Source organism: Gekko japonicus, unplaced genomic scaffold, assembly GCF_001447785.1.
Source record: "Gekko japonicus isolate JY-2015 unplaced genomic scaffold, Gekko_japonicus_V1.1 scaffold282, whole genome shotgun sequence".
In the NCBI taxonomy this organism is placed as follows: Eukaryota; Metazoa; Chordata; class Lepidosauria; order Squamata; family Gekkonidae; genus Gekko; species Gekko japonicus.
Window position 1 is genome coordinate 44,166 of NW_015159718.1, and position 26,650 is coordinate 70,815.

The 26,650-nt window shown below is 42.3% G+C and overlaps 1 protein-coding gene across 1 annotated transcript in view; it reads left to right on the forward strand.

Moving 5' to 3' along the window:
* PPM1H (protein phosphatase, Mg2+/Mn2+ dependent 1H) overlaps positions 1 to 26,650 on the forward strand; it is a 150,545-nt gene that overhangs the window by 563 nt on the left and 123,332 nt on the right. Inside the window, exon 2 of the mRNA XM_015419137.1 lies at positions 24,922 to 25,121. Coding sequence (XP_015274623.1) covers positions 24,922 to 25,121 — 200 coding nt within the window. The remainder of the gene's footprint in view (positions 1 to 24,921; positions 25,122 to 26,650) is intronic.

Consider the following 26,650-nt stretch of genomic DNA (forward strand, 5'->3'; position numbering starts at 1 on the left):
CCGCCCCCAGCAGAGGACGGGGGGGCGGGTGTGTGAGTGTGTGTGTGCGCGGGGGGGGGCGGCCTTGCGTGTGGCCGGCGGGAGCAGCAGCGGCGCTGCAGCAGAGAGGCGAGGCGAGGGCCGGGTCACCTGGAAAAGGCGAGACGGGGAAGCTGCAGCGGGCTTAGGGGGAAGGGCGGCCAGCAGGCGTGCTCGGGGACTGAACTCCCGGGATGCCCTCTGCCCTGGAGGCGAGACGGGCGGGATTTGATCGGCAAGTAGGTCAATAGGATGGAGCTTGACAGCAGGTGACTAGGTCCTTGAGCATGTACAGAGTGTCTCTCTGTAACTCAAAGTAGCTATTTTTCTAGGGAAGAAATTACTGGTTGCTTTACTTAAATGTACTCGCTGCAAACCAATAAGTTTTTTCTTCTTCGAAGAATGCTTGCCTACTTTGAGTTACAGGGATGCACTCTGTATGTGCTCAGATACCTAGGTAATAGTTCCCTCACATCTTAAAACTTCTTCTGGAGCAGATTGCTCACCTCAGATGGGTGCAATCCAGCCCAAAGTTAAGCAGACGTAACTAGTAATGTGGTAAACCCGTACGCGGCTTTTCCATTTCAACTGGTCCTGTTCTTATTTCTTCAGAACTCAGCCATGGTGAATTGGGTGGCCTTCCTCCCCAGTGAGTGTGCCTAGCATTGCAGCTTTATAGCCTGATTCTATGCATGTTGACTTGGAAGTAAGCCCCATGGAGTTCAATGAAGCAGGCTCTAACACATAAACCAGCCAGATCTGTTTTGTGCCAAGCTGGGTAAATCTTCTGATTCAGGTCTAGAAATGCTCAAGTTGTTCAGAAAGTGAAGGACAGGGAAGGCTGCTTGTTGTATCATGGAAATGAGTCCCCCTCAGATGAAAGGGCCCTTCGTTCTTTGAACCCCCCTCAAAGTTTATCACCCAGTATTTTCCAACAGATTCATTTCCAGTTTCTCCTCCTGTGAGGTTGGGGTAGGGGAGGAGACTCTGGCCTGTTTCTTGTTAGTGATGGATGGGGGAAGAGGTTGGAGAATTTTTATGAAGCTGTCTGGGGTTTTTTGGCTGATTCCTCTTGATGTCTAAATCTCCTTGAGTTATCCCGAATAGCCAGGGTCTTCCTCTCAGAGTTTTGTTACTGGGGAACCAAGCTTTAGACCACACCCCTTTTCCTTGGCCTTATGCTGCAAACCTCATTGCTGCGGGCATGCTCACCATGGATCAATCCCCTTCTCCAAATTTTTCCATCCTCCTGGCATGCTGGCTCTCTGTGGAAGGTGGAATGAAGGAGACTACAGTAGTTCTCTGGTGACTTTCCCTGCACTGCCAGCTTCCTCTTAATACTCTCTTTATTGCTTTTGCTACAAGTTTAATTCTTGCCAGAAACTGAAGGTTTCAAATGATGAAGTGCTTCACTAGATTAAATCTCTGTAATTATCACTGGTGTGAACATTTAATGAAGCAGGAGTGACATGTAGCTTTAGAAACGGGAGCAAATCCTTGGGGGGGGAGGGGGTTGGATAGATTTCGTTTACTGCAGTTCTGAAATGACACTGCACTGATCCTAAACTCTTCTTGGTGTCTGTGGGTTGAGGTTTTGTAAGGAGGTGTCTCTGGCCAGCTTTCCTATAGGTCTAGTTTTGCCATCTGCATTTCACTGGATCTACCTGGGGGGTGTGCGTGTGTGCACATGCATTTTTATATTTGTAAGAGAGATCTGAGGCTTTTGAATGGAAAACTGGCGGAAAGTGGAACATACCATCAAGATCCATTGAGCAGTTTAAGAGGAATGCAATATCTAGTGAAGTTAGTAGTCAGTCTCTGCATGAATGTAGTAATGCAGGCTAAGGACCCAGCAGTTTTCTGGCCACCTTGAAGGCTGCTTGAAGCTAGTTATACTGTGTCATGTCACTGCTGTTTACTTGGAAGTGATAGTGATTAGTTGTGGCCACTGGATAAAAGCTGCTGTCGGCATAGTTTGAGGTTAGGCAACTACTTAAACTCCATTTTGTTAAAATATTTGATTTATTTCTGAAAGTTTTGTAACAGAAACATAGAGCTGGAAGCGACCTCAAAGGTCATCTAGTCCAACCCCTTGCACAATGCAGGAAATTCACAACTAGCTCCCCCCCACTCTCCCGGTGACCCCTGCTCTATGCCCAGACATTTTCATTTTAATTTAGGATTGCAGATTTACAGGTTGAAGGAGTAGTGATTTGATTGCTCATTAAATCTCCAAGGGGAGTCAGTTAGGGTTATGTGTTGCAAGTGAAAAATTCAAGCATCTGTATATATGTGCGTGTTAACACTCGGGAAAGCCTTGGTCCATTTCCCTCCTGACTGCACTGTGTCTTCTTGTCATCCCAGTGAAGTGACAATTCTTAAGGACACTTAAGGTGGAAGTCCTGCCCCATATTTAGTGCATTATGGGTCTCTCTCTCACTATTCTTTGTCTTGATTTGATAGCACAAGGAATCAGTGACCATTCATCTTTAGTTCAGGTTACACATGTAACTGCTTTACATGGAGTCATACCATTGGTTTATTAAGGTCCATGTAAGCAATACTCATGTTTACTGTGACTGGCAGTGGCTAGATCTTCGGGGTCTTGGGTGAAAGTCTTCCACATCCTTTCCTATCTGATCTTTTTAACTGGAGATGCTGGGGACTGATTTACAACATTTAAATAGGGCTTTCCACCCATCTTAGAGTCCCCAAAGCAACAAACAATGATATGTGTAACAATTAAAAACACACAAACAGGAAGGAGGGTTGGTGAGGGAATGCCAAACACAACAGAAAAATCTTCACCTGTTGACAGAAGACAATGATAAATATCAACAAATGAGTCTCCCGGGGAGGGAATTACATTGTTTTCAAGCCAAATATATGCTTTACCCCTAAGCCACAGTTCCCTCCCAAGTTGATTTGGGTACCTGTAGCTTCTTAAGAATATGGGAAAGGTACTCAACACCTGTCCAAACTCTCCTCTATAGCAAGGGATTTTATGGTCTTGCTTTTCATTACAAATGGATGCAGAATATTGAATTTTGCCTTGGTCCTGTGTATGCTTACTGTAATAATTTCAGTGGGATTTACTCCTAGGTAATCATTTATAGGCCAAAACTGAGTGCTGTTGTGGTGTGGTGGTTAGAGAGTCAGACCATGATGGGGAGATTCATGTTCAAATCCTCACAGAGTGACCTTGGGCTAGTCACTTTCACAGCCTGATCTACCTCACAGGGTTTTTGTGGGGATTAACTGTGAACTTCTTGGAAGAAAGACAGAATAAAAACCTAATGATTAAAATCACATTACACTGAAGATGTCATTAGTTATTGTAAAAATAAATAAAAAATAAAGATACATTGTTGCTTTGTAGTGTATGTATAACTTGGTTTAAACTGTTTTCATAGACCACTAATGGAATTTTGTTGTTGACATTGATCATATACAGGTTTAAAATTGTCTCAGGTACATTTCTGATACATTCTTTCCAGAATGTTCTATTTCTTTTTTCTGTAATATTGACTGCTGTGAGGAGATTAAATTGTGGGCTGAAACACACTGTGGTTTGGATCTGCTAGTACCAGGATGGAGCAACCTTTTCTGATTCTCCTCCACATTGTGGCCTTGTTCATCAAGATCTTTTGTCCATACTGGCCCCACAGTTACCAACAGAACCTTTTTCAGGGCATTCTCCTTAATGGCATCAGTGGAAAAGCTTGTAGGGTCTAACCTTAGAAGACCTCACAGGTTTTTGTAGGGACAGCAGCAGGACTCAATACAGGGATGCAGTTTTCAATAGCATCAGCACTATGTTAGCCACTACTTGTATTTTGCTATTCTTTAGGATGGATTCCTTTCTTGCATGGTGACGTTTTCTATAATTGCCTTAAGTTTTCAGGTTTACCATTCTTTTATGTATTTTTGGTGCAATTAATCACCTTAACATATTTTGTTCTGCTAGCTGTGCAAATATTTGCTTGAGCTGATGCCTTGGAACAAATGCTCTATCCCTCTTTTATTTTTAAAGGAAGTTCCTTGAGAAGTGGGCAAAATAAATATTACCTTTCATAGCTGTTTGACCTTCATTGATTGAGCGCCAAGATTTTTTAGTGTCACTCTGCGTACATCCAATATTTCAAGGTCTGCTGGCTGTGTACCATCTGTCATACACCAGTGGAATCCAGTGTCCCCTGACCTCCTAACTTTTAACAAGAAGCAGTTCTTTTGCATTATGAGTAAGAAATCTGTAGGCGACTCACAGATTTTTACTATACTTGTTACTTCATTACGCAGTAAAGATTTTTGCCTTAGAGACCAACCGCTGTTCTCCTTGTTACATCAGCCAGATGAATTGAGGCCTGTTGAGCTTTGACAGGCTGTCCGCCCCTTTCTGTACAGGCGCACAAAGCAAAGGTTATTACTTGCTGCCAGACACTGTTTTTGCTCAAAAGATAACTTAGCATGTTCACCCAGTTTCAGATGCCAAAATCCTCTAAAATCTTTGTTCCTAATCCTTGACTTTGTCTTGTCCGTTTATACATGACATCTGATTTTTGAAGGATTCGTTTTAAGAGTAAATGCCTTCCTGTTGAAAGTCTACTGACTATTTTCTTTTCCTTGAGACTAATGTTTCTTTCTGGCTACATGGGTATATTTTTGTCCTGGGTCTTAAGCAAATACTACTGCTAATGGCTATTTAGTGGGTTGTTTTTTTTTGGGGGGGGGAACTCTTAGGCCTTAGTCTGAAGCATGCTTACTGAGCGGTAAATCCAATTAAAATCAGTGAGACCTATTTGAGAGACTGTGGTTTCAGGATTATATCGGTTTTAGGATAAAGTCTTGACCTTGATGAAGTGGATCGATGTAAGCTTTGCTACTTATTTTAGTGGTCAAAAGTTTTGGCCTTATTCTTCTACAGGTATAAGTTGAGATATTAGTTTAGAAAAGTCAGAAGACTTCTCTGGTACTATAGAAATGAAAAATGATTGTTAAAAATCATTTATTTACTTTATAGTGCATCTTTCTCACTGTGTGTCAGGACAGATTACAAAATTTAAAACCATACAATAGGAACAGTATAAAACATATAACTGTGTAATAAGATTGGATTACAAACAATGCAATAAAGACAAGATCATGCATGCTATGAACAATGCCTTAAACTACAGCCTTTGTCCCTTTGTAAAAGTGTCCTCCTGAACAATTTTATTTTACTCCAACTCTATTCAATTTATATAAAATGACCTCCTAGAATGTGTTGTGAAAATTCCCTAGGAAAGTTTTTGTTGGTGGTAATTGGTCTATACTAGAAATCCCCAATGAATTGTCTGTTCCAATTACAGATCATTTTAATCCAGTTACCTTGATGGCTGCTGATAGGATCCTGGGTTCTGTAAGAATCATGTAAGAATAGCATCAGTATATCCCTGATATCTATAATAAATTAATCACTGACACAGGGCACCTTTCCTTGGTCTCTAAAACATGTGATCATCCATCTGCTACATATAAAAAAATTGCTAAAGAAGAATGATGTGACTATTGAGCATCTGGTCTGTAGTGGCCTTAGTTGATGATCTCATGGGCACTCAATGAAATTGCTGAGCAGTCAGATTAGAACGGATAAAAGGAAGTACTTCTTCACCCAAAGAGTGATTAGCACATGGAATTCTCAGCCACAGAAAGTGGTGATGGCTACGAGCATGGACAGCTTCAAGAGGGAATTGGATAAACATATGGAACAGAGGTCCGTCAGTGGCTGTTAGCCACAAGGTATAGCTAGGAACTCTCGGTCTGGGGCAAGTGATGCTCTGTGTTCTTGGGGCTTGGGGGGGGGCAGCAGTGGGACGTCTTCTAGTGTCCTGGCCCCCCTGGTGGACCTCCTGATGGCACCTGGTATTTTTGGCCACTGTGTGACAGAGCATTGGACTAGATGGGCTATTGGCCTGATCCAATGTTGGCTTCTCTTATGTTCGTATGATCTTATCTCCATTTGAATGTGCATAAGGGCTGTGCCATTTTGTTACTCTTACTAGATTTGTCAGCAGTCTTTGGTACTGTGCAACAGGCCATCTTGTTAAGGCATTTGGAGGTACAAGTAGGGATTAAGTAGTGTGGTTTGAATGGCTTAAAATTATTCCTTATGGGCAGGGTTTGGAGGGTTGCTGTTGGAAACCAATTACCATTGGTGTAGGGCTTGTCTTGTGGAGTCTTATCTCCCACGCTGTTCAGTCTCTATGTAAACCCCTTTGGGGATATAATTTCTCATTTTAGAGCAGGGCATCATAACTATGTTGATGTCACCCAGCTCTCTGTTTCTTTATCTGTATTTCCTGGTGATGCTGTAGAGGTCTTGAACCAAAGCCTTACTGCTGTGGGTGAACAAATTAAAACTGAATCCTGGCAAAATGCAGGCAAGATGTTTGTGTTGTTTTTGATGGAGTCCAGCTCGTACTTGCTTCTTCAGCAATGTCTACTATAACTCCTGAACCAGCAAGTTAATGCAGCTACAAAGAATGCATTCCCCCCCCCCCTTAAAGCTTCATTTTGCTCATAAGATGGCCTCTACCTTGACTTGGCTGATCTGCCCACACGAATCCATGCTAATGAAATGGACTCCACATGGATATGCCCTAACAGACAAGTTGAAAATTCCAGTTGGTACTAAACGACACAGGCCAACTACAGTTTTGTGCTAGGTGGAACATGCATGCCACACCCATTCTGTAGACACTGCACTGGTTACTGATCATTTCCCAGATTCAATTCATGGTTCTTGTAGTCATCTACAAAGCCCGTAATGGCCTCTGACCCACATATACCTGTAGGAATGCTTCTTTTGGTATGCTCCCATTTGATAGCTTCAGTCTTCTGAACAAAGCCTTCTGGTGCCATGACTGAGAAGCCCTCTCCTGGGTTGCCATCTGTCTAATCTCAGAAGGCAGAGGACACCCAAAGCAGGACCTTGAAAAATATAACAGTGAAAGCAACCACGGGAACTCCCTTGAAAATTGGGGAAAATAACATCAAGATCTTAAAAGACATTCCATTTGATATTAGACAGAAGAGAAAGAATTATAAAGAACTAATCATATTTTTACAAACATTACAGATGGTTAATCCCAGAAGGCGTAATTTTCAAACTGCACAACAAAAAAGAAAAGATTGACTCTGTTTTTAAGGCACGTGATTTTCTGCAAACACAGCTCGGGGAACCAGCTGAGGATGAGAAGGAAGAAGAAGAAAGCAATCTGATGGCGAGTTAGGCTCGGGGACTCACCCTCTGGCTGAAGGACTCTGATGTGTGCCTGAAAACTCTGAAATTGATTTGGGATGCTCGGGAGGGTTCTTTAAGCAGTTAAAAGTATAGTTAAAAGATAATTAGCATAACCGACTATGTTCATTGTTTTATTAGTTTTTTTAAAGGGAAAAGAAAAAGAAAAACAACATTGAGTTAAGCTGATGTAATGATCACTACTCTTAAGTTTTTAGTTAGTACTGGGTCTTTTTTCTTTATCCTAGATGTAGTTCCCCTTCCCTTACTTTCGGTTGTAGTTTTGTAGTCTGTAAAAAAAAATCAATAAAAATTCCCCTTAGGGGGATCCAAAAAAAAAAAAGAGAGAAGTCCAGGAAGATCAGCAAAGTTGCACTTCCTCTGTCCTGTGTCCTCACACAGGCCATCTACCAAGGCAACCAAGGATGTTTCAGTCTCATAACCAGGCCTAAACCCAGATAGGAAAAGATCCAGATGTTTGGATTGCACTACCGTTCTGTCAAATTTGTGGTGCTGTACCGTCTGTCTTCATTACATGATGTTATTGCATTTGTTTCCATAAACCCAGTTTGGAAGTCCCCCATTCTTGCAAGATAAACTATCACCATGTCAGCTTAAAAATATATAGCCTGGTGGGAATCAGTACGGGAAGGTGATGCCAAATGACATTGGACAAGATATCTGACTTTTAATGGAATGTAGGTACCAATTGAACTCATTTCTACTGATTACAGTGGTTTTGATATGAAAAAAACACTGCAATCTACTAGTAATTTTTTTGCTGTTGTCAAACTCCAGGCAGATCCTTTTACATTTTTTCAAGTAACAGTCACTGTCTACTAGGCCAACCATTTTTTTTGTCTTTGTAGCTATTTGGTTTCTTCATTTGCTTAGTAAATTATTCTGGAGGCACTTAAGTGTTCGATATCTCAATATTTAAAATTGCTCGAAGTACTGAAAGAAAAATTCCCTTAGTTTCACTTCCCAAGGTCTCCTGGGCCCTAGACTCCACTACTTTCTATTTTAATAGTGGCCACTTCAATCATGTACACAATTTCTGTGTGCTACTGCTTTTATGAGGAGCATGCATCCCTCCTCTTTTATAGAGATGCTTTTCGAGGAAGACTATAACCTGCCTAGTACTTTAATTGGTTTTGCCTCTAATCAAGGGAAAGCTACTTACGACATATCAATTCTCACTTCCTTTTCATCTGAGTACACATAGACTACAGTACTTGACTTGTATATTCCTGATATAATTTGTGGTGCAGCGCCTCTAGCCACACTATTGGCTTTAATGATGGGTGTTCATCCTTAGTTCATTTTTAAAGCCAGGAACACAGTTAAACTTCATATTGATTGAGGGATGATAAAGAATTTCAGAGTTTGAGGCAAATGCTATTGGTGCTGGAAAGTGCCCTCAAGTTGCAGCTGACTTGGTGACCCTATAGGATTTTCAAGGCAAGACATGAGCAAAAGTGGTTTGCCATTGCCTACCTCCGCACAGCAACCTTGGACTTCCTTGATGGTCTCTCCTTCAAATACTAACTGGGGCTCACCTTGCTTAGCTTCTGGGATCTGATGAGTTTGGGCTAGTCTGGGCCATATTGAGTATATACAAAATGAAACTAATCCAAGAATGGTTCCTTCCTAGAATACTGGGAGCAAGGTTATGTCTTTCTCTCTCTGTTTACTTGCTAGTGGGTGTTTCTAGAGCAAACTGAAATGGCTTTCTCAGTTGCCTTTGAAAGGCCAAATATGCTTATTTAGTGAGTGTTAATGGTTGGCTGAGAGCTGGAATTGCGAGTTGCAGCCTACAAAAGGAGAGAAGTCAGCATATTCTAGTTTTTGAAAGCTTCCCTTCCTGGTCATCGGAAGGTGATTTTTCTTACCACAGGCAATTGCATAATTGAAACTGACTTGAGTATTATTTGCAATCAAGAGATACGCTACTGTCACGCGGGCCCTCAGGCCCCTCCCTCACCTGGGGGTTGACACGGGTTGGAGAAGGGCCTTAGAGCTCCACCATGTGCCTCAGATGTGGAGTGCCCCTTTGGGTTGCTGCACCCGCATCAGGGAGCTGCTCTGGCTTGGAGTTCAGGCTTCGTCAGACCTTGGTTCTCTCTCGCTTCCCTAGGTCTGCCTCCTGGCCATGACTTACTCTAGCTCACTACTCCTCCCTGGCTCTGGTGTTCTCTTCCCTTTTTATTCCCTTCCCTTTTTATTCCCTTCCCCAATCAGTGCTCCACCTTCCATATCCACCCTGTGTGGTTCCTTGCAACGTCATTCAAGCCTTTTCACTCTCTGGTTTGGCTCCCTTTGGGACCTGCCCTGCAAGATGGGCTTGTGGCTTCACTCGGGCTTGGGGCGTGGCCGTGCATCTCGGTCACGAATCTCAGGTTTGAAGCATCTCCCCTCCGATGCGAGGGGCTCCACTGGAGTTGTCCCGCCGTCCTCGGGGTGTGGACCCGCTCCCACGGCTTCCTTCCCTGAGATCGGGTGCATACTTGCGGTGCCCTCTCTTTCCACTTCTCCTGTAAAGACTGTGGGTCGGGTTTGGGCCGCTCCCTTGACTGTGGGCCGGGTCCAGGCCGCGCCGTCGTCAGCTTGGCTCCAGTCGGTGAGTGTTGGTCACATTCTGGTGGCACCCTCAGCTCGGCATCTCCTGCCTCTTCCCCGGGGTCTTCCTGCTGGTCTCCCTGTTCTATCAGCCATGGCCCCGGCTCGGGGGGCTCTTGGGGGGAGGCCAGCTGCTGCTCTTCTGTGAGCCTCTTGGCTTAGGGGTTTCCCGTGAGGTCCAGGGTCTTGGAGGCGGGGTCTCTTAGTCCCGTGTCGGAACACCTACCTAAACAAATAAGTTAGTGCAGCAGTTGGCAACCTTTTTGGGTTCCCTATGACATCTCCTCCTGAGGATATTGGTGTGCTAGCAAACAAAATGGAGGGGAGCTGATATTTATCCTTAGCCAAATATACTTGGGAGCAAGTGGACCCTCAGTGGTGCTGCTGGTACCGTCAGTGCTCAGTGTAATCCTTTCTGATGGGAACCGGCCTTGTGTGCCAAGCAAAATAGTATATCCCACCATTAGTTTTTGCCACATGTAGGCTTTGCATGCCCCTGAGTTAGCAGCTTTTTACAAGCTCATCTAAAGGCTCAATGTTATGGTATGACTTGCAGTCTCTTCCTTTCCCTTTTTATTTTTGTTTTTAATAAAGACTGGTTTAGACTGACCTTAATAAGAACTACATTTTATATTGCCACTAATTTATACAAACATATATCTATGGAGGTGATGTTCTAGGAAAAATAAAACTTGCTCTGTGCTGATTTTTGTATGATATGTACAGACCCATATAGCTTCAAGTTGTTGAAATTATATCCCAAATTTGCAGCATGCTGCTTCTTTTGAAATGGCAATTTCAGTGATGCTTTAAGGAGGGAAAGGGTACCTTGCCAGCAACCCTGCTGAGTCATTCACTCTCTCTTCACTATAGTATACGTTGAGGATAGCTCTTCCATCTGTCAGACAGGGAGGGCTATGTAAGTGTGGCTGCTGAATTTGATTCACTCAGGAAGATCTTCCACTGAATTCCCTTTGCTAAAATGAGCAGGAGACCAATTTAATGCTGCATCATTCAGGATAGGACAAAAGTGATCAATATAAATTGGAGAAAGCTAGATATAGCTTACTTAGAAGTACTTATGTTAAAGATTAGGTTGCAAGATTTTTTAGCCACATAATAAATATTCATATAAATGATCACTTATGAAGGACTAGAGTTTGCCAAGACTGTGCTTAACAGAACAGCTTGATGCTTAGTAAGATTTCCCCCTGGTTTTGCCAACTTTGCCTTTGAAGAACATGCAGCACATCTAAGCTACAGGCAACTCTGAAGAAGCCTTTAAAAAGTAGCCAATATTTGAAATTTCATTATTATGGAGGAAAAAAATGGGTATGCTCAATTCACAGGAAAATATTCTTATGTGAACAGTCTATCCTGCATTGTACTTTCAGTTGCAAATTGACATTTGAAATATTTTTCTGCAGCACAAACACTGGAAAGGTGGTATATAAAATTATAGTTATGCAACTGGGGTCTTATGTTTTTACTGTGGAAGGTCTATCAAGAAAATTCAGGCAATGTGAGTCTGAGAGCTCTGCTAAATGTGACATTGTCCCCAAGACCACCACAGTTAACTCCACTTTTGTTTTTGAGATGAAATTTCCTTTGTTTACAAACACCGTGATTCCAGATCCTTATTGGGACTGTGTTGTGTGTGTGTGGGTAACTTCCTCTTGTGCTATTTTCAAAAACCCAATATCAAGGTGTTTGGGATCTTGAAAATGGCATGTGTGTGGGGGTGGTGGAGCCCCTCCTGTCACATGATCAGAATCAGGCCTCCATGGTGCTTGGATACAAAGGGAATTTCATCCATATCATGGTGGCACTGTTGTCATGGTGGATGTGGGGTTGCTTTCATGTCTAGCTGAGCCGTGACAATGCTATCCTAAGCAGAGTTACTCCCTTCTATGTCTGTTGAAGCCATTGGGCACTATAAATACTGTCCCAGATAAACAGTTAAAAGCCTTAGTAAAGCCTTGCTGGGCTTAATCTTTTGAGACAGCTCCTGTGATCATTCTGCACTCAAGGCAAGTTTGCAGATGCCAGCCTGAGTGGACTGTGAAGAGTTCCAATAGGATCTCTTAAAGCTGCCTGAATAATAGATAGCAAAATGGCAGATAATATTCCGTACAAGTTAATATAAAGTGATTCATATTGGCTCTAAGAACATTGGAAGTTTGTATATACATTGATGAGGTCTAATCTTGTTATCTGTGAGAGAAATATTGGCATCATGAATAGTTCAGTGAAAATGTCAACTCATTATACAGTGCATTTATAAAAAAAATATGGGTTGGAGGTTATTAGGGAAGGGATAGAGGAAGAAAAGGGCATGATATTACTTAGAAGTGGTGCAGCCTTCTTTATAATACTGTGCAACTTCTGATTACCTCATCTTAAAAGGCTGTTGTAGGGGTGGAAAATGTACAAGAAGAGAACAACCATACTAAGAGTTTGGGACTCTTTTTTCTATGAAGAAGGCTAAAATAATGATATTTCTTAATGTAAGATAAAGTCAACTAACAGGGGCATGGCAATCAAATGCAATTATCAATTATGTGGAAATAGGGAAGTTTTTCCCCCATGGAATGTTGGAAATTGGAAGGGTAAGGGTAAGGATACCAGTGGATATTAAACATGATAACAAAATGAAAACTTCATGTTCAGAAGCGGGATATCACTAAATCCAAGTCTCTTGGGACAAACAGCTGAGGACATGTGCCTTTCTGCCCTTCTTTCTAGAACCACTGATATCACTGCAGTTGAAAAAAATTAGCAGTGGCCTGTATCCAACTGCACAGTTAAGAAAGGGCTGTGATTTTCATCAGTTTCCCACTTGCTGCTACTGACAAAGCCCCCTCAATTTTTTTTCTGAGGGTCAATGGACCCTTTGGAACAACACTGCATGAGCCTATACCAGAAAGGGAAAATTTGCAGAAACCATCACCCCCCCTTTAAGAAACTTAATTTCCCTTAAGTCTTTAGAATGTGGCTGGGTACAGGCCAGTGTTTTTCAGACCATGACAGTTCATCAGAGGCAAGGTGGCACAGACTGACTACTGATTTTTTTACTCTTAAGTGGGGATGGAAGGCAGGTGCAATATTTTTATTACTCATATTAAAAAATACTAAGAATGAATTTACAATCTTTACCTTTTAAAAATTTGTGCAGAACTATGAATTCTGGTTGCTTGGCAGGGCTTCCCATCCTGGTCTGCAGGGTAAATACATAAGACTTTTTGTACTAGACTGGGAGAACAATCCTAAGCAGGTCTACTCAGAAATAATGTCCATTTTATTTGATGCAGCTTACTCTCAAGAAAATGTTTTTAGCCAGAGTTTGCGATGATGTCCTCTAAATAATGTGTACCATTCTTAGACGTTCTTTCTGTTGAAGCCAATTGTGTATTGTGGCAGAATAAGTCTGTCCTGTTAAGATAAATTTTATCTTTGAAGGCCAGTGTGTGTAAGTGGTTGAAGCAATTTTTAAGGAAGTGGCAGAACTGTCTTATGCTTCCAGCTTGTCTCATATTTCCATGTGATATACCGGCAGAGATAATAAATATGGCTAAAATATAGTTGTTAAGGACTAATTAATTTCTGCTGTCAGAGGGCCATGACGGTCATGTGGCTTTCACACAAGACCTTTCTAGTCCATAGATGAATAGTGTTTCAGAAAGAAGATTCCACCAGTGCTGCTTCCACACCAAAGAATCCCCATATTTCAGCTGCCTCACTGGTGTGGGTATTTTTGGTCATGTTTCCATATGATGTTATCCTATATTTATGCACATACCATGACCAGTCTATTCTTTCCACCCCCTCCCCAAATGCTTTATTTTAAACATGTAAAAACTGGTATTTCCTGGGCAGAACACTACCAGTGCAAACAGTTTCTTGTGTCTGAAGGGAAAACAGCTCATAGTTGTAGGACTTTGGTGAAGAGCTAGTCAGTTACTCATTTGTTACTCTTTTTAATTTGTTGATGACTACAGTGGGCTAGACCCTGGCAATAGTTAGCATAACAGAAGAAAACCACCTGCCTTTTGGACAGCGGTTAGGAGGCTCTCCAAACACATGGAGTTTTTTTTAAAAGGTTGTTCAAGGTATTGGGGTTTTTTTTGTGCAGTGCTGTGTTACCCATGCTCTTCAAAATTAAAAAAAACATGGGGTGGGCAGAGAATCCTGAGAGTCACTAGAGAACACAGCTGGGAGCAGGGGCTTTAATGAACATCAAGTTCATGAACATACAGTCCAGTAAGATTGAGAGGGTAAGAGAATTAGATTCAGTTCTGGAAATGCTATGGATTACAATGACGAATAAATGAAAGATAGCGGCTAGACAAAATAACTGTCATAATAAGTGATTTTAACTACCCACACATTGATTGGGTCAGTATGTGTTCAAGTCAGGAAAAAGAGATTGAGTTTCTTGACACTCTCAATGACTGTGCTATGGAGCAGATGGTCACAGAACCTACCAGGGGAGAGGTGATCCTGGATTTGGTCCTAAGTAATGCCCAAGACCTGGTGAGAGATGTAAAAGTGATTGCACCGCTTGGGATTAGTGACCATAATGTTATTGAGTTTAACATTTGTATAAATAGGGAGTTGCCCATAAAGACTGACACAATCACTTTTAACTTTAAAAGGGGTAACTAATCTGATATGAGGGGACATGTGAGGAAGAAACTGAAAGGAAAAGTAGAGAGGATCAAAACCATTGGGGAGGCTTTGAGACTATTTAAAACCACAATCCTAGAAACTCAGAAAAAAAATAGGTATAGAAAAAAAGCCTGCATGGTTAACAAACAATATAATGGAAGCTGCAGAAGGTAAGAAGGATTCGTTTAAGTGGTGGAAAGCTAGTCTCAGTGAGGTTGATAAAAGGGAACACAGGCTGTGGCAAATAAAATCCAAGTCTGTGATCAGGCAGACAAAAAGGGAATATGAGGAGCATATTGCAAAAAACATAAAGACCAACAATAAAACTTTCTTGAAATACATTGGAAGCAGGAAACCAGCCAGGGAGGCAGTGGGGCCCTTGGATGACCAAGGGGTAAAAGGAGTACTGAAGGATGATAGGGAAATGGCTGAGAAGCTGAATACATTTTTTGCCTCTGTCTTCACTGTGGAAGATGAGAAGTGCTTGTCCACTCCAGAACTGCTGATTTTAGGAGGGGTGTTGAAAGACCTGAGTCAGATTGAGGCAACAAGAGAGGAGGTCCTACGACTGATAGACAACTTAAAAACTGATAAATCACCAGGCCCGGATGGCATACATCCGAGAGTTCAGAAAGAACTCAAATGTGAACTTGTGGATCTCCTGACAAGAATATATAATTGTTCCTTAAAATCTGCCTCCATTCCTGAGGACTGGAAGGTGGCTAATGTCACTCCCATCTTAAAAAAGGGTTCCAGAGGAGATCCGGGAAATTACAGGCCAGTCAGTCTGACGTCAATACTGGGTAAGTTGGTGGAAACTGTTATTAAGGAAAGAATTAGTAGGCACATTGATGAACCAAAAGCTATTGAGGAAGACTCAGCATGGGTTCTGTAAAGGAAGATCTTGTCTCACTAATCTGTTACTGTTCTTTGAGGGGGTGAACAAACATGTGGACAAGGGGGACCCAATAGACGTTGTTTACCTAGACTTCCAGAAAGTTTTTTGATAATGTTCCTTATCAAAGGCTCCTGAGTAAGCTCAATAGTTATGGGATAAATGGACAAGTCCTTTTGTGGATCAAAAACTGGCTAATTAATAGGAAACAGAGAGTGAGTATAAGTGGGTAGTTTTCTCAGTGGAGGGTAGTAAGCAGTGGGGTACTGCAGGGATCAGTACTGGGTCTGATGCTTTTTAACTTGTTCAGTAATGATTTGGATTTGGGAGTAAGCAGTGAAGTGGCTAAATTTGCGGATAACATGAAATTGTTCAGGGTGGTGAAAACCAAGGAGGATTGTGAGGCACTCCAAAGGGATCTGTCGAGGATGGGCGAGTGGGTCTCAACGTGGCAAATGGGGTTCAATGCAACAAAGTGCAAAATGATGCACATTGGAGCCAAAAATCCTAACTATAAATACACATTGATGGGGTCCGAACTGACAGAGACTGACCAAGGGAGAGATCTTGGAGTCATAGTAGATAACTCACTGAAAATGTCAAGAAAGTGTGTGACTGCAATAAAAAAGGCCAGTGCTATGCTGGGGATTATTAGGAAGGGAATTGAAGACAAATCAGCCAGTATCATAATGCCCTTTTATAAATCGATGGTGCAAACTCATTTGGAGTACTGTGTACAGTTCTGGTCACCAAACCTCAAAAAGGATATTATAGCATTGGAAAAAGTGCAGAAAAGGGCAACTAGAATGATAAAAGGGTTGGAACACTTTCCCTATGAAGAAAGGTTAAAGCGCTTGGGGCTCTTCGGCTTGGGGAAATGACGACTGAGGGGTGACATGATCGAGGTTTACAAGATTATGCATGGGATAGAGCAGGTCGAGAAAGAAGTTTCTCCCTTTCTCACAATACAAGAACTTGTGGGCACTCAATGAAATTGCTGAGCAGTCGAGTTAGAATGGATAAAAGGAAGTCTTCACCCAAAGAGTGAATAACACATGGAATTCACTGCCACAGGAGCTGGTGGCAGCTACAAGCATCGACGTTTTCAAGAGGGAATTTGATAAACATATGGAGCAGAAGCCCACCAGTGGCTATTAGGAACTCTCAGTCTGGGGCAAGTGATGCACTGTATTCTTGGTGCTTGGGGGGGGGCAACAGTCGGTGGGCTCCTAGTGTCCTGGCCCCACTGGTGGACCTCCTGATGGCACCTGATATTTTTGGCCACTGTGTGACAGAGTGTTGGACCGGATGGGTCATTGGGCTGATCCAACATTGGCATCTCTTATGTTCTTATGTTCAAGTGTGAAAGGGAAACTACTGCTAAAAATGGAGATAAAACGGATTATCCAGGCAGTTTCAGACAATCATGCCAGCAAGCAGACTACCCTGGAAATTCACCCTGGTGTGGAAGCTGCCCAAGTGGTGTTTTGTCTAGCCAAACATTTTGAGCAGTACTGAGGATCTTGTATCTGCTCATGGTCTTAATGTTTCTGAAGTATATTGGCCAGGATGGGATATCTTTCCAAAATTGTTTGTGTCTGCTTGTTGGAAAGGAGTTTAGGAGCAAGTCAGCCAGGTTTTTTAAAAGCAAAATGCTTTACTCTTTCCTGCATATAGCTGTATTTTTACAGTGATTGGCTTTATGTTGTCATCAAATGCAAAACACAGCATCAATTGAAGACAATATCTGTATATAAAGATTCTGCATATTTTTTGCCAACTGTATGTTTCACTCCTCTCCTGGTTGCCACTAGAAGCTTCTGCCTGCAAAATTAAACTCCATGTGCACCTGCTCTTTACAGATTATAAGATTTAGCTGTGTTTTATATTGGGAAAACTGGGCTTGGGGGACAGAGCATAGTTTGAAGTAGCACTTACTGCAAATGTACTAGGCTGTGCCTTCTACAGAAACCCTCCAAGCAGACTACCTGTAATGTAATTCTGTGCTTTACCTCAGGATTCTGAAGACTACATAATCTTGGCCACAGAGGGAATATTAGGAAAGGGAGGAGTTGTTTTTCAGAAGAAAAGTAGCCGGGAAAACTGGCCTCTGTCCTTCCTTGCCAACGTTTCTCTTCTGTCATTGTGTACTTTACAAGTTTTCTTTTGCATCTTCCCAGTAAGAGCAAGTGATATTGCTTCTGGGTCCTTGTTGTCATTGTAGATTTATGTTTACTTCATATCCATTATTGCTGCTTCATTATTGTGTAATATTAATTTGTCAGTATGAATAGAGCTACAGCCAAAATTGAGATGTTATCCTCTGAGAATGGCAGCAGCTAGGAAAGGAAGTATATTAAAAAATCTCTCTGTTAAAGCTTTGATTTGAAATGGCGGCAGGCAGTAGTGTGGAAGAGGGTTGCATTCAATTAGAGGCCTGTTGCCAGTGAATGTAGGCAGTTGTTGATTATTGCTTTTCACACAGCTGTGGAATTGTTAGCCATCCAGCAGTCTATCAATAAATGTACTGATGGAACAGGATGGCTATATTTAAGCCTAGGTCTTTTTACAGTGTGGCTGTTGGGACTTTATAACAATGAAACACTTGCTTTATTAATAGCTACAGAAATGTTCTGATGTTCGGTTTTCTTTTTTTAAAAAAAATCACTCTAAATAGGGCTATAATTATGATGTACATTTGCTTGAAACTAGTGGAAGAAAAAATGCCTTTCCTTAAAGTATGACGTCACATAACCTTGGTAACAACTGTTTTTATATCCTAAACTGAAATTCCTTGTTGATGCCTTGATTGTGGTTCTCGGAGCTCTCTCCCTGACTTGTGAAGACAAATCGGCGCTGCTCATAAGAGTGGCATTATCCTTCCTTTTTCAAATGCAGCAACTAGTAAATTGTTCTATGTTAGAAATATATAGACAACAACTATAAGTCTAGAGGCTTAATCTGGTTTAATCTGGTCCTGGTGTTTTCTCAGAAAGATCCTTGGACACCCTGGATGCTTGCTTTGCTCCCTGTGAGATGAAGTCTTCTTTACGTGACACACTTAACTCTACACTTCAAAAATGCAAGAATGTTATTGCAACAAAAACATGTTTGCAAACATGTCTGTCACACACATTACACTTGCCAGTAAATCAGAATAGACTGACTTAATACAAACACAGGCAAAGGACTTTCTATTATCACCTTCTTTGAAGTTCAGTATCATGGAGGCTTTGATGCTTGAAGCTTCTATTGCTTCATCTAGACCAGCTTTTTGGTATGGTGACTCACAAGTCCAAATTTACCCAGTATGGTGTCCCACTTTTAAAAAAAACAACCTGAACATTAACAGATCTAGAAAACTGTGAAAGTTTACGACTCACTTTTGGGTGAGGACCCACAGGTTGGGAAATACTGATCTAGGCTAATACTCTGACATGCAGTGGCTCACCACTGTCTTTGGCAGAGGTCTTGCTACCTTGGAGCTCCTTCAGTTTTTACCTATATTTACAAAAGCAGCAACAGTACAAAATCAGGCAGCTTTTCGAGGCCTTGCTAAGGAAGGTGCAAAGATTGAACTTGGACACTTATGTACACAAAACCAATATATGCTCTACTACTGGGCTATAGCCTCTTTCTAGAAAGGAGCTTTGTTCCCCTTTTCTGTGGCTGAAAAGAAGATTAGAACCTGCAGCCTCAGATGCCCTTTGTAGACCAAAGTGTCACACTTCACACTCCAAGCCAAAGCTTCTCGGTAAAAAAAATACTGTAGTCCTCAGACAGTAGATACTTCTTCCTTTATATACAGCTCATATACTGATGTGTGTGAGAGGCAAGACTGGCTGGTGAAGTGAGTGGCTGATAGTGTAATCCTAAACAGGTATACTCAGAATCATACTTAAATCTAGTCAATGGGCTTACTCCCAGGAAAGTGTACAGTAAGGTATGTAAGTGAAGAACTCTGCCAGAGTTTTATGAAATCTTCCAAATTAGAGAGCACTCACGTTTACTCCAGCATGCACTGTTACCAGTCTGAATAGTTAATTTTTTATAGCATAAAAGCACAAATTGTGTCTCTCCTGCTTTTATGCATTTCTCAGAAATACAGAACGCGTGTTCTGCTGCTGCAGTATTTGCGCAAACATTTCAGCTGTTTGCATTGCGTAATAGGCTCAAAGACAGCTTGCATACATGAAGGAAGTAAATGCTTGTGTATCATGTGCTGGTGTTGTATGCTGCTTGGTTCAGTTCTTAGTTCAGCTACGATCTTACATGTCTTCTGGGCAAGGCTGCCCTGGGGGAAACCCCCCCCCCCATCTGCCAGTTCCATATTTAAAACAATGGAAAGATTTCATTACTTGAGAGGATGGTGATGAAATGAATGTAGTTAAATTGGAGGACATGGCTTTAATCCTGGATATGTTGCTTTGCTGCCAAAAATCGGTTTCCATTGTTGGGTTTACCTGTACCTATGCTTCCCAAGCCATCATAGTTTATGTTACTCTAGCAGTAATGTACTTTACTACTGTACTGTCCTCACTACCAATATACTCCCTGCTGAAGCTTTTTCGCTGGACTACATTATTGTCGTTTGGGAATAGATTCTAATGCACTTGTGCTTCTTTCCCCAGGGGTCTAAAGAAGTAAGAGAACTAGTAAAATCCACTGATAGCTACTTTGACCTCTTGCTGTTGTATGTGTCTGAATATTTGTTTGCATGGCCATTGGCCAGGGATGAAAGGCAGCAAACTGGCAAATGCTGCAAAAATTGAGATGGTGAGGCTAGTGGCCGTTTTCATATTATTATTAACTACAGTGGGAAACTCGCAATGGCTTTCACAGGGCAAGTCCTAGTTATCTTCTGTGTATTGTCTATGTATCACCAAGTTGAGCCCTCTTTTTAAAAAAACAATAAAGTCACCTCTGTTGTATTAGCAGTGATAGTTTTAGTAGAACTAAACTGGAGTGGGGGCAGTGTTTAGATTCTGGGAGACCCAGTTTCATTCCCATTCCCACCCAGCAGCTGGAGCTCATTGGGGGCCCTTGGGGGCCATCCACACTTTCTCAGCCTCACTGGGTTGTTGTGAAGGTAAAATGGAGGAGGGGAAAACATGTGTTTCGCCCTGTGTGCCTTGGAGGAAGGGCAGGATAAAATAGATACTAAACAAAATTTGTAGGATTCAGTCGTTTCTAATGTTCTGTGCATCTTTCAGCCACAGTTGATAACTGTGCATAATGCTCTTGACCTTCCATCTTGAATTAGCATTTGGTGAAGGGTTTTTTTTTTATTAAGCTGGATTTTAGAAATGATTACTATCATTCAAATGCAGAGATGTGTCCATGCCTGCCTCCCTGTCTCTGATGGCATCACTGTTTGGATATAAATCTCTTCTCCCCCATTTGTATCAATTCGGAAGGATTAGATAAAGATTTTGTAAATCATAAACATGACAAGGGAGGGAACTGAATTCCATGCTGGAGACCTATCTATATTAATCTAAAGTAGGGTGACAAAGTAAGCCCCTTCCCTCCCCAAAGGCCTGCTTTTGTGCTTTGAGTGTTATGCAGCTTCAAGTAATAGTGTTGTCCCTTAGAAAAAAGAAAAAAAGATTTAGCAATCAGGCTGCTGCTATTAAATCTGCCTAGCTGTTTCTCTCTCTGTTTGTTTCCAGTGTTGCACTGTCACTTCCTTCAAATATGGATTGACACGGTCAATGCAGAATAGCTCCCTGTTGCTGGCTATAGCAGGTGGACTCTGCAAGCCATATTTGCACACAGAGTCATTAGGCTGGATTTACTCACATTCTGTTTTTTTTATTTAGTTAAGCCTTAGTTTTTTAGATGTTTCCCAAAGTAATTTTGCATCCACGCTTTCCTTTTCAAAGGCCGCTGTTGTATTGTGTGTAAGGCCAAGTGGCTTTTGTTTTTCCTTTCAGAATTCTTCTTGCACCTTCTAATCTTCAGCTGTTGGTGACTGACAGCTCTGGTTCCTGAAGAAGGATTAACATTTGGTTTGTGCTGTGCCTGCCCCAGAAGCAACGCTTATGGCTGCTGGGTTTCTATCTGTGCTGGTAGGCATGGGCCCTCGCTGCATTTGGCATGGGTGGGCAAGCAGGCTGGCTCTTGGTACATCTGGAATCAGATGGAGGTTCTTTCCCATCTGTGGTGATTTTCATAGTGTATTTTGTGCATGCAGGGTTTCTTACAAAACACAATCTAGATTCCTCTTAATATGCAGAAATGTCCTGTAGAAGATTACGCAGTGGGGCAGTAGATTAAGAAGTATAGCCGCAAGACAAAGCACAACCTCTCTGTTCTTGCATGGATCCCCCCCCCCAAATTTATTTTTCATGGCTTGGTTGTTGCTCATCCCATTTTGTATCCCTTGGCTATTGATGCCAAAGACCTTCCTCATAATGCAAAATTCTGCTAGTGGCAATTCACTAAGGAAATAGGAACAGAACTTCAAAGCATTTAGCAGAGAGCAGTAAAAATTAATAAATTACATGGAATTATGAAAATTCCCTGCCAAAAGTAGCGCACATGACTGGAAGTGAATTTCAGGTTCATCTTCTTTGAATGCATAAATTCAGATGTCTAAAAGGTGGTTTTTGCTGCGCGCCTGAATGCTAGGCAACCTGCTTAAAAAAGGATTGTACAGATGAAGTGATGACCCTGAATTTGATGACCTCCATTAAAAATATCAACCCTGCAAACCAGTTGATAGGGAAGGGCTCCCTATTTCTGAGCCAGAAGATGTGGAGGCAGAGAGGGTGTGTCAGGGAGCTTACCTCTCTGCCTTCATGAGGAGGCTGAAGTTAGTTGCCAGTTCCCAGTCTCATATTCACATTTTGTAGTTCATTATTTACAAATCCAACAAGAAACATTGAGGACAATTAAAAGGGCATGACCCCCCAAATAAACTTCGAACTACCACATATCATACCCCCCCCATTCAAGGGACTCCGCCCTTCAAGAGGATATATGCTGTTTCCTGGTCCAAAGGCCAGTTCTCGTGCCAGCTGTTGTGCCAGCTGCTCCAAAATGGGACACTCCCAGGACAAATGCACATGCAGACACTGGGGCCAAGCTGCACCCCAAAAGGATCTTTGGACTACCTGAATCTGTAGACTGTCCCCATTCAAGAAACCTATATTGTAAAGAAGATTTGAGTAAGGAACTCGAATGGCTACATGCACTCTGTACCTCAAAATAAAGTTTGCCCTACACACATCATTCAGGAGACTCTGCCCTAAAAGGGGACGTATGCTGTTTCCTGGTCCCAAATCCAGTTCTTGTACTGGGTTGCTTCAGAGAGAGGTGCCCTCAGTGCCAACATGCATGATATGTCCTGGGTCAAATACTGCTTGTGGCACTAAAAGCTCCTATTAGAATCACCCAGGTCCATACCTTCCCTTGCCCTAGGTATCCTAGTTCTAGGCTCTCAATAATCTGTGAAAGTTACTTATTGTTCAATGCAAAACCAATTGCTACTTGGAAACTTATTTTATTTATTGACAATTTTCTATACTGCCTTACCAATCCGTCCTTTCTGGGACAAAGGATACTGCTCTAAGAATGCACTTATGATTTTGACCTCAAAGGCACAATCATTGTGTCTGGTTTTCCAAGGTATCTGGAAAAATGTAAAGGATGACAGAATGATGTGAAGAACCAACCGCACATATGTGAAGATGCACATCTACTAAGATGGGGACATAGCTTTGAAAATGTAATCCTAGCTTTGAAAATGTAATCCTAGTACAAACAGCGGCCTTGTGCCATATTAGCTAAATTGTTTGAGACTCAAAGCATCCCATGGACATTTGCACAAGTCATATGGGGTAACTCCCCAATCATTGCTCATTTCACACACAGACTATGTTGCACAACATTAGCTGTTACTCATTAGTAATAGAGCACTTTAGAGACCAACAGGTTTTCCGGGGTATGAGCTTTCAAGAGTCAAAACTCCCCTTGTCAGACACAAGTAGGAATGGAGATCTCTTTTTATCCCATGTTGTAAAGAAGTAACTCCGAATGCAAAGGTACAGTGCGCAGAAGACAAATTCTTAGGGGCAGAAAGTTAGCATCACTAGTAAGATAAGAATCCTGTGTTCCTGTTCAGCCCTAGGGGCTCCATTGTTCTGAATTTGTGAGGGGAGTTAAATTCAGCAATCTCAAATTGTAATCTCCCCTTGAAGCTTCTGTTTGAGGACTGCCACTGTTAGGTCAGCAACCTGGAAGATTAAAATGTTCTCCCACTGGTTTTTGAGTGATGAGGTTTTTAACTCTGGATTTATGTCCATTTATTCTTTGGCATAGGCAATGACCTGTTTCTATGATGTAGAGAGAGAAAGGGGATTGCTGACATTTGATGGCATGTATAACATTGGAAGATGAACAAGTGAATGGCATGATAATACCATTAGTAATAGTCAGGGGTCATTTCGTAGAAAAAGTGGTGCAGGAGCTCATTAGCATAACTTATTTGCATATGCCACACCCCCTGACATCACTGGAAGTGTGTCAGAAGGCAACACCCACCACTCAGGCTCCACTGGACTGTTCTGGATTGCTAACTATGGGGGGGGGGGGACACACACGCAGATGAAAGCTGCCGGCTGGTCAATGAACGCTTCTCCCAAGCCCTTAAAGCCCAAGTCTTCTGCTTTATTTTTATGGCAAGAGGACTACCCCGCTGGCAATACCCCCCAGGAGGAGGAGCCTAAACACTCCATACACCATTGAGCAACCTAGGGGCAGGGAAGTGGTGCAAAGGCGCATTGGTGGCTAGCCCCCTTCGTTAATTGCCCCCTTCCCGTGCAGTACAAGGAGTGCTTCCTTGGGGGCCGCGCGTGATCTCTTGCAAGCGCCCCAACCAGTGGCTTTCCCTGGGGGAGGTGCACCTCCGCCACGTGCGCCCTTCCCTTGCTTCACTCTCTTCCTGCCAGGGCCCGAGCCCTCGACAAATCCATCTGCGCCCTGCCACGTTTTGTTTTCGCTTTTCCCCATGGGTGGGGGGGGGCAGATGCAGGCGTGCTACCTGTAGCCGCAGGACTCCGCCACCATATCCTCATATTGCTTGTAGACTACATTGTTGCTGGTGTTCATGTAGAGGATGGCACGTCCGCCTGTGTGGGCAGACCACCCCACCCACCCCACCCCTGGGCTTCTTATTGCAGGAGCGCTGCTCTGGGGCACTCCTGCAGGAAATGACCACTGGTAATAGTTATTACTAGTGATGGGCACGAACCGGGGAAAATGGAGGTTCATGAAGGGTCATGATGTGGTGCAGCTTACAAAAGCTATTTAAAGGTAAAGCGGGAGGTGGAAAGGGTGGCTTGAAGGAAGCGGATTATGACGGAGTGTGCAGCGGACCAGCAAGAGAACAATAAATCACCAGACTTACGGAGAACTTTTGAACTTTCCTCTTGTGTAGACAATGATGCAGCGAGCAGAATAAATGGCGCCAGAAACAAAACTTACAACAGGAACGGCCAGCACATCACCGCCGGCTACCAGACTGGAAGCAACTACAAACTTTCCCAAATCGATTGCTGCAGCTTTACGCCCTCTACAGGACCAGATGACCACCTTAGCGACAAGCTGTATACGTTGCAAAAGGAACTCAAAATTTCAGTGAGAAAGAAATAAAGCGAATGTTCCTGAAGTTACAACAGAAACCAGAAGGGGGACCTGAGGAAGTGGAGGAGAATAAAGACGCAGAAGAAGATGGAGAAGGATGGGCAGGACTCTGATATCAGTTTGATTAGTCTGGCAAAACCCTTTGATTTTGAAGCAGAACTAGGGGTTGTTACCCCCAACGCATTTAAAAACTAATATGGACTTTGAGAGGAGGAGAGGAAAATGCAAAATAGCTTAATTTTGGTAGCCTGATGTTTATTCTTAACGCATAACTCCAAACTAATGATATTTACACTATAGCATTTATTGTAAACGTATAATTTTAAAATTAAGATGCACAAGTACAGCCAAATGTTTGTGATTGTTTGTCTTTTAATTTGATATTTTTATAGTATTATCTCTCACGCTTTACTATTCTGACAAAAGAGATGTATCAACAACTTCAAACTTTTGTAATAATGATCCTTGGTATTCTAGTTTTAGGCTGTTCCCATCCCCTGACCCTATAGTATTGTAGTTTTAGAAAAGCAATAAGTGTTTTTAAAAAAAGCTACTTAAAGGTTAGAAAGTTTCTTGCCTGGAGTGGGGGGCGGGAAGGGGGGGGTTCTTTTTTAAAAGGATCCATTTAAATGGGTTTTGCAAGCCGTGCTATCGCCACTGCTGCAGCGGCATAACTCGCAAGTGAACTCAAAGCATGTAAATGATTTCTGAGTTCATTTGCGAGTCACCATGGCAGCGGTGCAGATTGCAAAAACTATATAAGGGTTTTAATAGTTTTGTGCGCCATGGTGGTGGTGCAACTCACAAGTAAACTCAGAAGGTTTTTGGGGGTAGGATGGCACAAACCTTGGTTTGCAAACTACAAACTGGGCACAGTCTGTCACGAATTTAGGTTCATGAACTGGTTTGTGCCCATCCCTAGTTATTACGATTGCTATTGCTAATTACCAAGAACTATTTTGGCACTTATATGTGAAGGGAAAACAATCAATTCCTGCACAATTGATCAAAGCCAGTATAGATAAGAGGCACTTAGCATTGCACTGAGAAACAAATTGGATGAAGCAGAAGGAAAGCATTGTTCAGAGTTTACTTTGTAGTACAGCTCTGGACACCTTTCCAGGAATTAACCAGAACCAAGGATTACTAGATAAAAAAACCCCACAAAAGTAAAATAGTGATCACAATGTAACATTAACTTTTTTAAAAAATGAACAGGACTTCAAATCATAATTTTCAAGATAGCAGAGGGTTTTGAAGAGAATAATAAATGTAATATGATGAAGAAGCAGGGACTTGTCCAAAGTTTAGATGTAGGATAATGGAACTTGTGAATGAGTACATCACAGGTTATTTTGGGGTGCAGCTTTGCCCCAGTTTCTGCATGTGCATTTGTACTGGGGGCAGCCCACTTTGGAGCAGCTGGCAGGACCAGGAAACAGTATACATCCCCTGGAGGGCAGATTCCCCTGATAAACTTTCAGCCCTCCCCCACTTCCCACCCTGAACCTGGAGGGAGGGGG